This window comes from Acartia tonsa, chromosome 8 (assembly GCF_053477335.1).
Source record: "Acartia tonsa isolate MP-2025a chromosome 8, ASM5347733v1, whole genome shotgun sequence".
Classification (NCBI taxonomy): Eukaryota; Metazoa; Arthropoda; class Copepoda; order Calanoida; family Acartiidae; genus Acartia; species Acartia tonsa.
The window spans coordinates 24730530-24746169 of NC_137267.1; the positions used below are offsets into that span (position 1 = coordinate 24730530).

Genomic DNA, 15640 nt, shown 5'->3' on the forward strand with positions numbered 1-15640 from the left:
ATAAATTGTTCAAATTTTTACATTTTCACACCTGCTTTGATAAATCATCTTATTTTCAGATAGTTACTTAATGTTTTTACTTTTATGTACTGTTCAGCCATATTGTACAGTAAACTTTTATCTTTCGACAACGTTTCGAAACTCCAGATGCTTTTGCCTTTTTCCCAGAAGAATTAAAGTTAATCCGACGATTTTATTTAAAGAAAAAGGTTACTTTTGTTTCAACCCCCCCCCCCTCCCCCCAAAAAACAACTAATTTTTTGCATTATAAATATATGTATTGGTAAAGCCAATAATTCCAGGGGCCAGAGAGCTCCGAAAGACTGGATTCTACCTCTTTTTATTTATTATACATAGAAAAAAAACACAGAAAAGCAGAGTTACATAAAACATATATAACTGAATTTTTCACGTGACATTTGAAATTTGATTCTAAACAATATTTTACATCCACAATTATTTGTATCTGATATGTTTGTTCACGAACAAGAATACCACTAGACAATAATAGCGCATCTAAGCTAATATAACTGCTATAACCATTTTAAAAAAGCAATAACCAGTAAGAACTTTACTAGAAAGGTTTCTTACTTTGTATAATGATCATAGCCTCGCCATAGCATCTTAGGGATCTGTATTCGAAGAGAGAGGAACTCAATTGGTTCAAATGTTAGCGAGATCTTAATGTACGGACAAAAAATAAAATAACAAACTTACTAACATGATAAACTTTTAGTTTTGATCCTTCATGAGGTACCACCATTCCTAATAATGCACATCACTCACATTTTTACAAATATTTAAATACCTTAACATTTTTCAAAACAATGTATTTTTTAGACTAAAATGAAAGATACAAAAACATATAAAACTGTAATTCAATGAGAAATAATATTCAATTCTGTTTAATCAAAATTATGTAAAATTTAACAAAATTCATAATTTAAGGTTTTAAGCAATTTGAAATTCGATGGCAGTCAATTCTTGACCATTCTCAGCTAATCCACCCTAAAATTTAAATTTAAATAAAAATCATAAAGAGGCATGGGTTTTTATTTGTTTTTCAAAATATTAAGAGTAGCTTGTTTCACAATATTGTATATAGTATTTTTTTTGTCTGAAGCTTAAGCACTTTAATGCTAGGGGAGCTTCTGCTAGTTAAGAAACACTATATAAACAAACTAGCGGCTACGCCCCTAGAGGCCTCTAGGGGCACTTGAGGAGGAGAGAGTCGAATTTAGTAATTCAATTTCTTATTTTAGATTTTAAAAGAAAAAGTAAAAAAAATTTACGTTTGATGTTTGTTTTTCGTTGAACTCTCTTTCTAAAATTGAGAAATTTTTAAAAAATTTAATTTCTCTAGGGAGGGTGGTGGTACCCTCCCCCAAAATAGTTATAAACCTTCCCGGGACTTATGAGAAGCTACCCTGTTAAGGAGAACCCGATCGGTTCAGCGGTTAGCGAGATCCTTCGGTACAGACACACAGACATCCTGTTACTTTAGTTTAAGGATATGGCAAGTTTCATATCAATCAGACAATTCTTCCATTTTCGAAATAAAATAGACTGACATGCTGACTCTAATTATATAGAGGCGTTGCTTTTAAAAAATCCCGGAAGGGTGACAAACCTTTAGAATGTCTCCAGGTAGAACTCTGGATACCCCTGCAGGACTTCCAGTTAAAACAAGATCTCCTAAATTAAGTAAATGTGTATAAATAAGCATAAAATATATAAGATTGGAATATATTTTATCATCTCTGTAGGATTTGCTGCTTTAAAAATTTTATTCCTAATAAATACCGGGTCTCCTCAACCCCACTCATTGACACAGTCACCATCATCAATCCCCCACCCCCTTCTAGCCTAAGCTATCCTAAGCCTCACTCAGCCGCAACTACCCACACCCATGTATAACCGCAGCTGATAAATACGTCAACATTTTGTTTTTTAATTAATAATCTATTCAAGAAAGAGCTATGACTATATTTTCTTATGCATGTTCCAATACTGACATATTGCTGAGTCATAGTTTTGTATTGAAGAATTGCATAAAAAAGTTATGTATTATACCTGGTTCCAATGTAATGAATTTAGATACATAAGCGAGTAACGTTGGAATCCTAAAAAAGAAATGATAAAGATGCATATTTAAAAAGGTCTGCTTTTAAAAAAGTGAAAAATTTGTAGCCCTTATTTCTTCATGTATTAGGTATCAAAAGAAGAAAAAATCTATGAACCAAAAGAATTCCCCAATAAGAAATATACTACTATGTTTAATCTACTAGCGTTACGTCCCTAGAGACCTTTAGGGGAATTTGAGGTAAGATAGGTAGGTGACTAGAGCCCGTAAATTTAAGATTTATTTTTAAAAAGAAAAAGTAGCGATTTCTCTTAAGACGGTGAAGTTACACTCCCCAAAATGGTTATAAACACAGCGTGCATAGTGATTCAGAAGGGGTGAAAAAGGGGAAGGCAGGCGTTCCAAATTTTAATTTTAAGAGGAATGTTAATACTCCTCAACACCCCCTCCCTCCACCTACCGCACGCAACTGGTTAGACACCTGCCCTGGACATTTATGAAACTTTACAATGAAAGATAACCATATCGGTCCGCGGCGGTTAGTGCGATCTTAAGCTACAGAAATATAAACATCCTGTTACTTTTATATAAGGATTAATATACCATTCTGTCAATTTACCTATAAATTCTGAACTATGCTTAAACTATAAATCCATCTCTATCAGGTCATCAATAGATGTACAATTGTTTAATAAAAATTATGTAGATTTACTTGAATATGAAATGCTTTGTATTGGAATTCTGTTTCATTTCTCCGTTTACAGTAACCCATATATCTAAAAAAACGATGGAATTAAGAAAAAGAATGACAATATCCATAAAAGCGAGGCTCGGGAATCAAACGGTAGGATAAACGAACATAAACACTTGTAAACTATCAGACTTTAATGAATAAATACCAATTCATAAGTCTTAACAAAATTGTATATAAACTTGTTGCAAACTTTTTAAATATAGAATAATCACATTTTTAGGACTTGTTTATAAAGATGCTTCACTTATAGTATTGTATCTTGTTATCCACTATTCCAATTATTAGTTATATTAAACAATAAATTTTATAGAACAAACTAAAAACTAACTTCTTTATATAATAGGAAGATTGACTTTTAGATAATTTCAAGGATAATCAAAACTACTTTTAGGCTTAGTTGTCCTTGCTTTACATAAAATGACCTACCAATATTATGAGGATCTTGGATATCTTGTTTAGGTATAAAATTACCCACTGGGCAACTTGTATCAAACATCTAAAATAATCATATTTTAGGTAAAATGTCTCTGAAGTAAGATTCGTTTTGTGGATTTTCCTGAGGGTTCGGCAGCTCGTGCCGCATAAGCCTTAAATTTCAACACTCATCTGTGCAAAAAATAAAATTCGAAATTTATAAAAACAACCTTAGCTAAAGTCCATGGCACTCTGGCTTCTTTGGCAGCTCTTTGCTCATCCCTGTAATTATTTGATAGATTTTTGAAAGTTATCAAAGATTTTGAAATTAAATCAATTAAATTTTTGTCAAGGAGACAGGGATAGGACCTAAGACAAAATTACTTCTTTTGCAGATTTTGATTATAGCAGGAAAAAATCATCTATGGAGTTAGTATTGCCTCCCAGAGAGAGGAGGCAATGGGCAGTTCATTACGCTAGTCCCCAAAGTTTTATAAGAACGATTTCTTAATCGTTAGCTTAACAACGTTAAGTTGAGTGTTCAAACGTTTTGACCCCTATTTGTAATCTACAGAAGGGGTAATTTTGTAATTTTCACACAAAATGGACAATTGGTATCCCCCTCCCCTCCCCACAGCCAGATTCCTGTGCACACCCTTGTACCTAGCAGTCATATCTAAGGCCAATGCATAGCCAGCCACCCATTCCATAGCTTCATCTTCGGGTATATTCTTACCCAGCTTACCAATTACTACACCAAATTCAATCTAAACAAAAGTTAATTGGTGTCGCTGCTTCTCTATAACTCGAAAATGTTCGTAAATTCGATAAACGTTACTCTAGTATACCTGTTTGCTATAAATATGGATTAAATCCAAGTTTATTGGGTAACTATTTGTTTTTAGTATCATTAATATTCTGAACAATTCTTATGATATTTTTATTATGTCTATTTTGTAGGGTATTTTGTATAGGTAGATTTTTTACCTCATGTTGTAAATCTTCACATCCAGGTGGTGTTTCAATCTTTTGACCACTAAGAAAATATTCAAATCCATCAAAAAAATGTTGATGTTTTTTATACAAGATTTCTAAAAAGCGCTAAACAGAAAACCTTTTTTGAAAGCTGGTCAAGATATAGGCTATTCAAAGTGAATGTTGTTTATATGGAGTGGGGACAAAACACCTAATTTAAAAATACCTAATTTAAAAATGCCTAATTTTATAAATGTCTAATGTGACAAAACACCTAATTTATAAATACCTAATTTAAAAATGTCTAATTTAGAAATGTCTAATTTTAAAAATGCCTAATGTGACAAAACACCTAATTTTAAAAATGCCTAATTTTATAAATACCTAACTATAAATACCTAAGTTTAAAAATACCTAATTTTAAAATACCTAATTTAAAAAAACCTAATTTTAATCATATCTTAAAACTGTTGTCAAATGATTAGTTTGTGGCACCTCCAAGTATAAGGTATAACCAACAAGTGAAATAAATATGAAATAATATTTGGGGGCAATGGAGAGGTCGTCAATTTTACGATGTGTTGCCCCCAACAACAGCTTAAAAACACATATAGGTTTCGTGATTTTTTTTCCCGAATTAATTTCATTGTTGGTATAAGCTGTGGCACCTCACGTGAGAAATAAATTTATTAGTAAAATCAAAGGTTGAAGGACAAAGAAAACAAATGAATTTTTATTTTTTATTGGTTTCTTCCCTAACCTAAGTAGCCGTAGCGTCGCTTTACAAACTCGTCAAGGGGATGGTCAGTCAGGGGTGATAGAGGGAAAGATAAGAGTAGGTTGATTTTTTTGGGGGATGGTAGTTGACCATCCCCCATTTTAATTATATTTTTATAAAGAACAATTGCAGAAATATAAAAAAAATGGGGGGGGGGGAGGATTTTTTCAAGGGGCGATTTCTCATTGGAAGGTGTTGGTAACCTCCCCAAAAGCGTTATAAACATTCCCATGACCTATGAGAAGCTTCATTGTAAAGATGAATCATATTGGTTCATCGATTATCGAGCTCCTTCAGCAAGAATCATTAGCCAATTTTATTAATGTTATCAAAATTTTAGGTATTTAGTGAAAAAATTATATATTCTAAAATTAGGCATTTCTAAATTAGGCGTTTAGATAGTTTAGAATTAGGTATTTTTAAATTAGGCATTTTTAAAATTAGACATTTTTAAAATTAGGTATTTTTAGTTAGGCATTTTTAGTTAGGCGTTTTTAAATTAGGCATTTATAAATTAGGTGTTTTTAAATTAGGTGTTTTTAACGTAGGTGTTTTTAACATTAGGTATTTTTAAACTTAGGTGTTTTTAGTTAGGCATTTTTAGTTAGGCATTTTTAAATTAGGTGTTTTGTCCCCACTCCGTTTATATTTACCTTCGTATATAGGCAGTGGTTGGTTTTAAGAAAAAGATAGGTTTTGTTGGTAAATCATTTCCTGAAAAATAAGCATTTTAATTATGGAATTTCCTAAAATTAACAAGAATTGTCCCATCTGGACCTTTTAAAAACAGATACTACAAACACTTACACTCATTTAGACACAACAACAATGGTACCAAGCTCTCTGACTGCATTTCAAAGCTTAAAGAACAGAACAAGCCACACAGCCTAAAATGGTCAATAAAAGCCCTCGCAACGACTTACAACCAAAACTTCAAGAAATGCCAATTATGCCTGACAGAATGTGTTTCCATTGCCCATGCTTCAAAATCAACCACAACATCACTCAACATGAGAAATGAAGTCTTCAACCACAACATACATCGAAAAAAGTACTTACTGGACCAAACTTAACCTTGTATGGCCATATCATAGCAATTTTTTTATATATATCATGCATAATATTCATTACTACAAAGTACATATTGCCTTTTCATGTGTTAAATAAGAAACATTAGTCATAGTTTAAATGCTAAAATTTAAATACCTCACCACCCTTCCCTTTTTATTATGCAAAATTACCCCCCCCACTCGTTCCTTACCTCCACTGCAAGAAAAAAATCATCTTTTGTTTTTAATATACAGTATAGAATTTATGCTCATTAAAGTATCATGTATTTTTATTTATCCAACTGAAGATTGTTCTTGACACGAAACACTGTGTATTGGACTTATCAAATAAAAATAACATGTTTAATTAAACTGTGTTGATCACTCTATATTATATAAAGTTGTAAGATTTTTTGTCTGTAGGAAAGGATCTCGCTAACCGCTGAACCGATATGGTCCTCCTTTACAGTGAAGCTTCTGTCATAGGTCATGGGATGGTTTTAAGCTATCTTATCTTTATAAAACAAAGCCTGGGTATGGCTTTAGGCTATTATTCTACCAATCCATATCACTTCTACAATAGAGCCACTAGATGCTAGGGGCGTAGCCTCTAGTGTATAATATGGAAATATATATGTGACATGAAAATCCGAGCAAATATCAACTCATACCAATAACGAAATTAATTCGGAAGAAAATCACGAAACCTATACGTGTTTTCAGCTGTCGTTGGGGGGCAACACATCGTAAAATTGACGACCTCTCCATTTGCCCCCCAAATATTATTTTACATTTATTTTGCTTGTTGGTTATACCTTATTCCTGAGCAAATATACCCTTCCTGGAGTAATGGATGTAAAAAATGCGTGGATATTATGACATTATAAATTATCGTCAATTTAGCTTGCTAACATAGAACTCGTTCATGGGTCAGTAGTTCATCGAGTAGTGGGAAAATGGGTGAAAGGGGAGAATCATTATTTTAGCCCGATGCAAGTTTCACTTTATTACAGAACATGAAAATTTGATGTGGGGTCCAAGTAAAATATATCCATCCTGGACTTTACTTTCCTATTTCTTTAAAATATTATATTGCATGTAGGCTGACTGAAGGACAAATCCTAGCTGGAGAATATAACTGTGTTGCTGTTCATTGTATTGATTTATTATTACTTAGAGAATACAACATGGAGATTTCAACAGAAATGACCAATAAATGATGTCCTTGTTATCAGCCTAAATTGATGGCATTTTTTCCCTTTCATAATATCCACATATATTTTACATCCATTTACATCGTAAATAAAAGTTTACCTAATTCTTTGACATGTTCAGCATAATTTCTTCCAACGCAAACTATCTTCTTGCTTTAAAATAAATAATTAATTTTAATTATGAAATCTAAATTTTTAAAGTAAAAAAATGAAGGGGGCCAGAGATATATGTAACTTAACTCACGGGACGGGGTGTGGACACTGTGCCGACTTTCAATTGGGTCTTTAAATATAACCCAATAGCGTAGGAAAGCAAATTGCTAGCAGACGAAAAAGGTCCCCACCACTTGGGCCATTTAGTTGTATGGATTTTACATCTATACTTATACATTTATTGTTAACATCAAAACCCTTTTATAATTATCAAGTAGCAGACAGAGGGTAAATGTTGTTTTTAACAGATGCATGGATACTTATTTGTGCACTGAAAATATAAGACATTTATCTTACATAGCAGCTGAGAATATTAGAATTAAGGGTATTTGAATAGTCAATATTTACGCGGAAGGATGTAAATGTACAAAGCAAGGCTTGAAGAATAATAACAAAGTACAATATAATAAAATTCAAAACCTGTATTTCCAAAATTCATTGAAATCACACATTTTCACTGTTTATCAGCTGCACTGCTCTATGTAATATGTTTTGTAGATTACTGATAGTATTATTTTGTGTTCATTTATATACATATGTTGTCTAAACACTATGAAACTAGGACTACAATGTTCTCTAAAAGCGCAGCATATAAAGACACGCACACAAGCATAAAATAAGACTATCAACTTATTTATTTTTGTCCCATATTAGAGGGAAAATACAGAGCTCTTTCTTTAAAAGCGCTAGATCTGACAGGTCATATTTAAATAGAGTAGCTGTGTTATTTCACAGCGCAAATATTTTTCATTACTTTCTCTGTAGAAATTTAGAGTAGCTACGTTACTACTAAAAAAGATAAAATAAATTAGACATATGAATGATATTATATGTCTTGTTCAAGAAATTATAAACTTGTTGCTATCTCTATCGTATTCTCGATGTTGCTATTGAAACATTATAATGACAATATCCAAAACAGCGTAGCTCTCAAATTAAACGGTATGACAAACGAGCATTTACAATTGTAGTGTCAGAAGTAAGAAGTATAGCAACAAAAAAGTTATTAATCAGCTTGTTAAATGGACTTACAGACTTTCTGGTAACGATTTTAGAGTTTCTACACTTCCTAACGCGGAATCAGTCACAGTAATCATTTTAAAAAGTTTAAATTTGATAGGACAACTCAAACATGCCTAAATTATGATAAAATTTCAAGTAGACCTTATCTGTTACTTCAACTGACAGTGTTTTTTTTATTAAGTTTTACCATGGTTTTTGAAAATAGCAGACAACCTTTTAAGACTTTCTCTAATTCTTTCTCTGTATGTATCTGTGAGTTTTTAAAGAGATTTTTGAGGGTCGAAGCTACTTTTTAAAGTGATTGAGAATCTAATTCAAAACTTAACAGTGGTTTAGAAGGGGTTAATATAAGCAGCATCGAAAGGCATTTTTTTAGTTTAACCTCTTTATTTGATTTTTATGAAAAAAATATAAAAAATTTTTTTTGACTATTTCTCTTTAATTTTTTTTAACAGTAAAATAACGGGAAAAATTTAAGATTATTACTTTTAAACAAAAAATCAAGAAAACTTATGTACTAGACGCTATTGGGTATAATATGGGCTTTCTTTTGAAATTGAAATAATGCGATAATATTAAATTCTTGCAAAAGAGATAGTTTTTTAGCATGTCTTTATTGCACTAAATTTTAAATTGGATGAGGGGTTAAAGGAAAATGCTCTTTTTTATTACAAAATGGTGATTCTGACTTTTTCTAGTGGTTTTGTCTTAACAAAAAAAACATTAGGATTTCATCATTTTTATATTAAATTAATTTTATATAATTTTACGACATAAATTGTAATTTTTCTCTTATATAAATTGCCAAAAAATTCTTCTGGCCAATAGGATCTCAGATAATTCATTGGGGGATGAGGGTTGGAAGGGGGAGGCCAATTTTTGCAGTGTAGCTGTTTCGTTGAACTTTCTCTAAAAAGAGTTGCCAAATTATGACGGATTGAGTTTAAGATTACATTACATTCTAATTTTTCACATAAAATATGTACTTAGACAAGAGAATTTTTAAATATCATTAAAGTATTTATCTTTAATTCAGTTCATTTTATATAAAAAATGTAATAAAATTCAAATTGACCGTCCGTTGCTAACTCTGTAAGTTGTTAACTCTGTAAGTTGTTAACTCTGTTTATTACATTTGCCAGTATCAGCTGATATTATGTGTGGTCTGCTACTCATACCAACGACGTTTCCAAACAAAATATTTATATCATTTTTTTATCAATATAAAATATTAGCAAAATTTGAACGGTTAGATCTGTCCATTTTCAATATTTCATTTTTTTGTTAAACAGGGATGTTAAAAGTGCCCTAGATGACTTATGATAAGTTAAACTTTAAATTAAAAGCATATTGGTTCAGAGACACACTGACAGATTACCTTTTACTTTATTATAAGGAATAGCAGCTACATTGTTGGGGGCCCTAGAGTTCGTTAGGGGGAGGAGGAGGGAGTCGAACCCACTCCCTACTTTCAATTTTTTTTTTTTTTAAGATTAAAATCTTTCCAGGACCTGATAAGCTATTCTGTAAAAAGGCCGGAGAACCATATTGGTTCAGCAGTTAGCGAGACTCTTTGGGTGTGCCCCGAGCATCTAGGAAGCTCTGTAGTCAATGGGTAGATATTGTACAGCAAAATAGCTTAAAACCATCCCAGTGAATAAATCTTAAATTAAAATAGCCTAAAACCAACTCGTGAATTAAGTGAAACTTCCCTATAAAGAAAAGCTCAATCAGTTTATTAAATCTTAAGCTTCAGACAAACAAACTTCTGTATTTAATATAATGTTGAATTTTAGATAATTTTAGTAAACGGGATATTTTTTTATTTCAGAAATAAAATGCAACCAAAATCATGGTACTTATCAACATTTTTATAAAATAGTAAAGGTAATTAATTTCATCTGTTTTATTGAATTTTAAAACTTCAAGTTTAAAGTTTTAAACTTCAGTTATTTAAATCTTCAGTTTCCGACAAAAAATTATTTTACATTTGTCAATAGGTACATTTTTAAATAGGTCAAATTTAGAACGCGAATAAAATATCAACTCTAAATTATTCTTAAAAGTAAGTTTGTCTGTCTGTTTGTCCTTTAGGATTTCGAAAACCGCCGAACCTATAGGATGCAATGCAGTTAAATTAATTATCGAGGTAGTAGTATGAGTTTTTAAATAAACCAGTTATTGTCAAGCCAGACTCCCTTAGTTTCAAAATCAAAACACTCGTCATAATGTGTATATGTATGTATCGTTTTAATAAAGTAACAGGATGTCTATACCCATGACTGTAGCTCAACACGTAGCACATCCGCTCGTCATCAGAAAGGTGATAGGTTCGAATTTCGGTCCGACACCGCGTCATAACTAAAGATGTTAATAATGGTTCCTATTGTTGCTATGTCAGATGCGGGACATAAATAGTTAGAGTAGGGGGAATTTATTGTCCCTAAACAGCTGCAACTCATTACCATGCACAGTCGGGACTTATCCAACAAAGGTCGTGCAATCAAAGGGTTGGTTGTCTGATTGGTGTCGATACCCTAGGCGATTGAGTGCATTACACTGCGATTTGAAATAGCAGAGTATGTTCAAAGGTGACGTTGAGAGGACTTGTACCCGAAGCGTTAATACGCCCCTAGAGTCAATAGTCAACAGGATGTTTATTTGTCTGTGTTTGTATGTTTGTACCGAGGATCTTGCTAACCGCTGAACCGATCGGGTTCTCCTTAATATGGTAGCTTCTCATAGGTCCCGGGAAGGTTTATAACAATTTTGTGGTTGGGTACTACCACTCTCCAAAGAGAAATCACAAAAAAATGTTGCTTATAGACTTGAACTGAACATAGACAATTTTTTTTTAAATTAGATATTTGAAATAAAAAAATCCAAACATTTAAAGTGCCACTATAGGCCTCAAGGGGCGTAGCCGCTAGTTGATATATATACGATCGACAATTGACCACGGATAAATATATGAGTATTTTTTAGAACTAACAGATTTTTTGTCTTTAGGCTGAAGTATTATAAAAGGATAAATGTATTTCAATTATTTTTGTTTTAGGAAACCATGATGTTGCAATGCTGTACAGGAATGAGATACACCCGTTGAAACTTCTTACTTTAATACTTTCTTTGTTTTTTTTTGTCTTCTTCAAATCCTTAAAATAAAGTAACAGGATGTCTATGTGTTTGTACCAAAGGATCTCGCTAACTGCTGAACCGATTGGGTTTTCCTTAACAGGGTAGCTTCTCATGGGTCCCGAGAAGGTTTTAAACTATTTGGGGGGAGGGTACCACCATCCTCCAAAGAGAAATCAAAGTTTTTCCGAGAGACTTGAACGCATTAAGACAATAATTTCTCAAATCATGTATTTGAAACTAAAAAAAACTTTAAAAGTGCCACTATAAGCGTAGCCGCTAGTATTTTCATTAAGAATGTGTTCTTAGACTTTAAAACATGAGTAGAATGCAAAATTGGCACGCCAGTTGCAGAAAGAATTACATCTTTTTTTGTTAATTGTTTTATTTTTTTACAAAAGAAATTACTGTATCAAGTGATACCACGTTTACAGAGAATCATTGCACTAATTTTTTTAGTTGTATCATGTCCATTTTTAATTGGATTTAAAAACTATTTTTGCTCAAAGAATTACAAATCATTTTTCTTTATGTAGTTGAATGTTTATCTTACTTATCTGTGTTAGTACGAATTATTAATATTGTAAAAATTATTTGTACTATATTAAATGAAATGTGATAGGGGGGGGGGGGGGGAGGTGTAATGACATCTAAACTTAAACCGTGAGCAAAATGGTCTAAATATCAAACTAGAAACTTGGTCCATAAGCCTAATCCTGTAGGTAATCCTGTAAATATAAATGGCAAAAAAACCTGCGGAAATTGGCAAAAATGTTTTTTTTTAGGCCTTATTGGTCTATTTTGATGTAGAAACTTACCTTTAATTGTATTTTCTTAGGTTTTTTACCTTGAATGCACTGTGTCCATACACAAGAACATTATTTAAGATGATTCAGCAAGTCGGGGAACGACCCCAGCTGGCTAGGTGGGTGGCTCACAGGAGCAGGGGTGTATATTCTGCATGGGATCCCCTGCTCAGGGGGGGGGAAAAAAAATAAAAAATAAGTGGTTGGAGGGGAAAAAAATGTAAAAATTAAGAAAACTGAAAACATTTTTTCCATTTCGCCCCCCTCCTTGGTTAAAAAAACTAAAAAAATGTGTGGTAGGAGGGATAAAATAAATAAAATATAGAGTTCTTTAAATATTTTTCTATTTTCCCCCCTACTTTTTAAGAAAAATCTAGGGGGGAAAAAAAATAAAAAATTTTGTAGCAGGGGAAAAAAAATAAATCTTGTGCAGAATATACACCCCTGCACAGGAGTAAGATGCATTTTTTCTAGAGTTTGTGTCTCATATATCAAATATAGGTTTTTTGAGTTTTGGCCTCAAACTTGCTGAATTATCTTTAACAATGTCCTCATGAATAGACATACAGTAAACAAGGAAAAAAATTTAGAAAAAACAATTAAAGGTAAGTTTTTTTTACATCAAATCACACCAAAATAGGCCTAAAAATCCCATTTCCGCCGGGTTTTCTTACCTAACCTTTAAATAAAAAAAATTAATTTTTATTCATATGTATTACCTAAAGGACTAGGCTTATGTACAAAGTTTCAAGAATCTAGCTCAATATGTAGACCATTTTGCTCACTGTTTAAGTTTAGATGTCATTACGCACTCCCCCCCCTTTCTTCAAAGTGTATGAAAATTGTACATCATATTAATAAATTGTTAAAATTGTAGGTACCTTTTGGAAAATAAACTAATCTTTAAGCTATATTTCGAATAGTTTCATATAAATGTTTTAGTTGTAAAGCTACTCTATAATTAATAATTATGTGCATACCAATATAAATGACTGTTTCTGTTTTGATTTGCTGCTTTATAAGATAGTTATAGTTATTTAGTTAGAATATTAAACTAATAGCTACTCCCCTAGAGGTTTTAGGGGCCTGTGAGGAGGGGAGTTGAATCACGACTTTTAATTGTAGCTTTTATATGAAAGTTACAAAAAGATTTTTTTTAGAGGCGATTTCTCTCAAGATAGTTGTACACTCACCTTTAATATTTTAAAACCTTCTTAGGACCAGGGTTTCGGATCCGCATTGATTTTATGCGGATCCGGATCCGGATCCTCAAAATTTGGTCAGTGCGGATCCGGATCCGGATCTTTGACAATAAAAATAAAATCACCAAATTTTTCAAAAAAATTTATTCTTCAATTCGAAGTCAAAAATACTTTTAATTTTCAAGTCTGAACCTAAACCTTAAAGATTGGCTCTCATCAAGAGAATGTCTGAGATTTTATATAAATTTAGGTAGATTTTTCCATTTTTTCCGCATTTTTTGGAGTCTAAGGATCCGGATCCGGATCCGCATTTTTTTTGCGGATCCGGATCCTTGGACTCAAAATATGCGGATCCTTGCGGATCCGGATCCGAAACCCTGCTTAGGACCTAGGAGAGGCTACCAAGTAAAGGAGAACCCTAACGGTTCAATTGTTAGAGGTCCTTCTGTTCACACAAAAAGATCCTGTTACTTTACTTTAAGGATTAAACCAGTTACTGCTGCGCATCCGCTAGTTGTTGGGAAGGTGATATAAAATTAACTCAACACCATATCATATTAAAACGTTTCAAATGCTGCCTACTCTTGCTATGTCAGGTTCGAGGCATAAATTGTTAGGGTATGGATGAAAACATTGTTCCAAAACAGGAGACATAGGTTGGGCAATTAAAGGTTCAGTTGTCTCATTCTACGTCAGTCTGAGGAGATAATAATTCTGTTTTCAAACATAATGAATCATTTAGTTTTCAAACATGACCTTTCTCTTAAAACACCCTGTACAAATGGAGTGGATACAAAAAGGCGACTACTATTAAACGGCGAAATCACAAAACGGCGACTGTTACAAAACGGTGAAAAATAATATGTTTATAATACAAAGTAGAACGATGTCTGTCTGTCTGTTTGTAACAAAGGATCCGCTAACCACTGAACCAATCGGGTTCTCCCTAACAGGGTAGATTCTCATAGGTCCCGGGTAGGTTTATAACTATTTTGGGGGAGGGTACCACCACCCTCCCAAGATAAATAGCCACTAGAATTTTATTTTAAATTAAATTTTTTGACGGAAATTAAAAATTGAGTTGGAACACTTTTAGGAAATTAAATTAAGAATACTTTTTGTACGTCATGCCACCATTAATATTACTACCAATGACTGGCTGAAGCCAGCTCCTTACTGTTGTCAGTTAACTTTTCAAATATGCCACAACCAAAATATTTTTTAAATAGTTAAGTAGGTAGGTAGGTATTTAAAAAAATTACCAGAAAATCAAAAATTTAAAATCTAGAAAAAATACTCTATTTGGTTCCCGAAAAAAGGTATGAAAATTTTTTTTACAATGCAATGTGTTTTTTTTAGCCGTAAAGATTTCTGGACACTGAGATTTGCGATTAAAAAGGTTAACTGGCCGCCAAGATTTTATGAATATTAAGATTTGCAAGGTTAAGATATCTTCAGGAGGACTACTAAGATTTTGAAAAAAAAATCTATACAAATTCATACATGCTAATGTCAGGTTGGCAATTCAAAATTTAAAAAAATCTGTACATGTTAAAGTCAGGTCGGTATATAAAATTTTTAAAAATCCGTACAAATACGTACAGGGTGCGCCACATATCTAGGGACTTTTTCTAAATAGTAAACAAATGAACATAAAATCGTCAATTTTAAATATTTTATTAAATTTTAAAAACTGAGGAGCAAATTAGGTATATGACTATTAGATCATTGAATAAAATCGCCGCCAGCATCAATCACCGCCTCTACCCGCCTCCTCAACCGCCGGCAGGCCAAGATCAGAATGTAACTGTCCAAGCTGGCGAAGTTCTCCTTGATAGTGGCAACGAGGGAGGTCTTTATGGTATGGGTACGTCTATTGGTGCATGCTTCAAAGTATCCCAAGGTCCAAAAGTCCATTGAATTAAGATCGGGCTGCTGGGAGGCCCCATTTCCTTAGGAATGTGAGTAACCGCAGGATCCAAATTCACCCAACT

At 32.6% G+C, this 15640-nt stretch overlaps 1 protein-coding gene across 1 annotated transcript; it reads right to left on the reverse strand.

The window, feature by feature from the left end:
• Positions 1–860: 860 nt before the first annotated feature.
• LOC145326344 (oxaloacetate decarboxylase, mitochondrial) lies at positions 861–8049 on the reverse strand. The gene is made up of 11 exons (XM_080169653.1): positions 7901–8049; positions 7368–7420; positions 5658–5718; positions 4239–4287; positions 3915–4018; positions 3482–3533; positions 3264–3333; positions 2796–2859; positions 2074–2123; positions 1631–1695; positions 861–1008 (listed from the first exon to the last, which is right to left on the reverse strand). The coding sequence occupies exons 1-11, from the start codon at positions 7930–7932 to the stop codon at positions 952–954; spliced, it is 657 nt and encodes a 218-aa protein (XP_080025779.1). The 5' UTR covers positions 7933–8049; the 3' UTR covers positions 861–951.
• Between the last annotated feature and the right edge of the window lie 7591 nt (positions 8050–15640).

Coding starts and splice junctions, on each gene's coding strand:
- LOC145326344 (XM_080169653.1), bottom strand. CDS start 7,932: ATGTGTGATTTCAATGAATTTTGGAAATACAG. Junction 7,421..7,900: donor AATGAATTTTGGAAATACAG/GTTTTGAATTTT, acceptor TTTATTTTAAAG/CAAGAAGATAGTTTGCGTTG. Junction 1,696..2,073: donor ATTCATTACATTGGAACCAG/GTATAATACATA, acceptor TACTTAATTTAG/GAGATCTTGTTTTAACTGGA.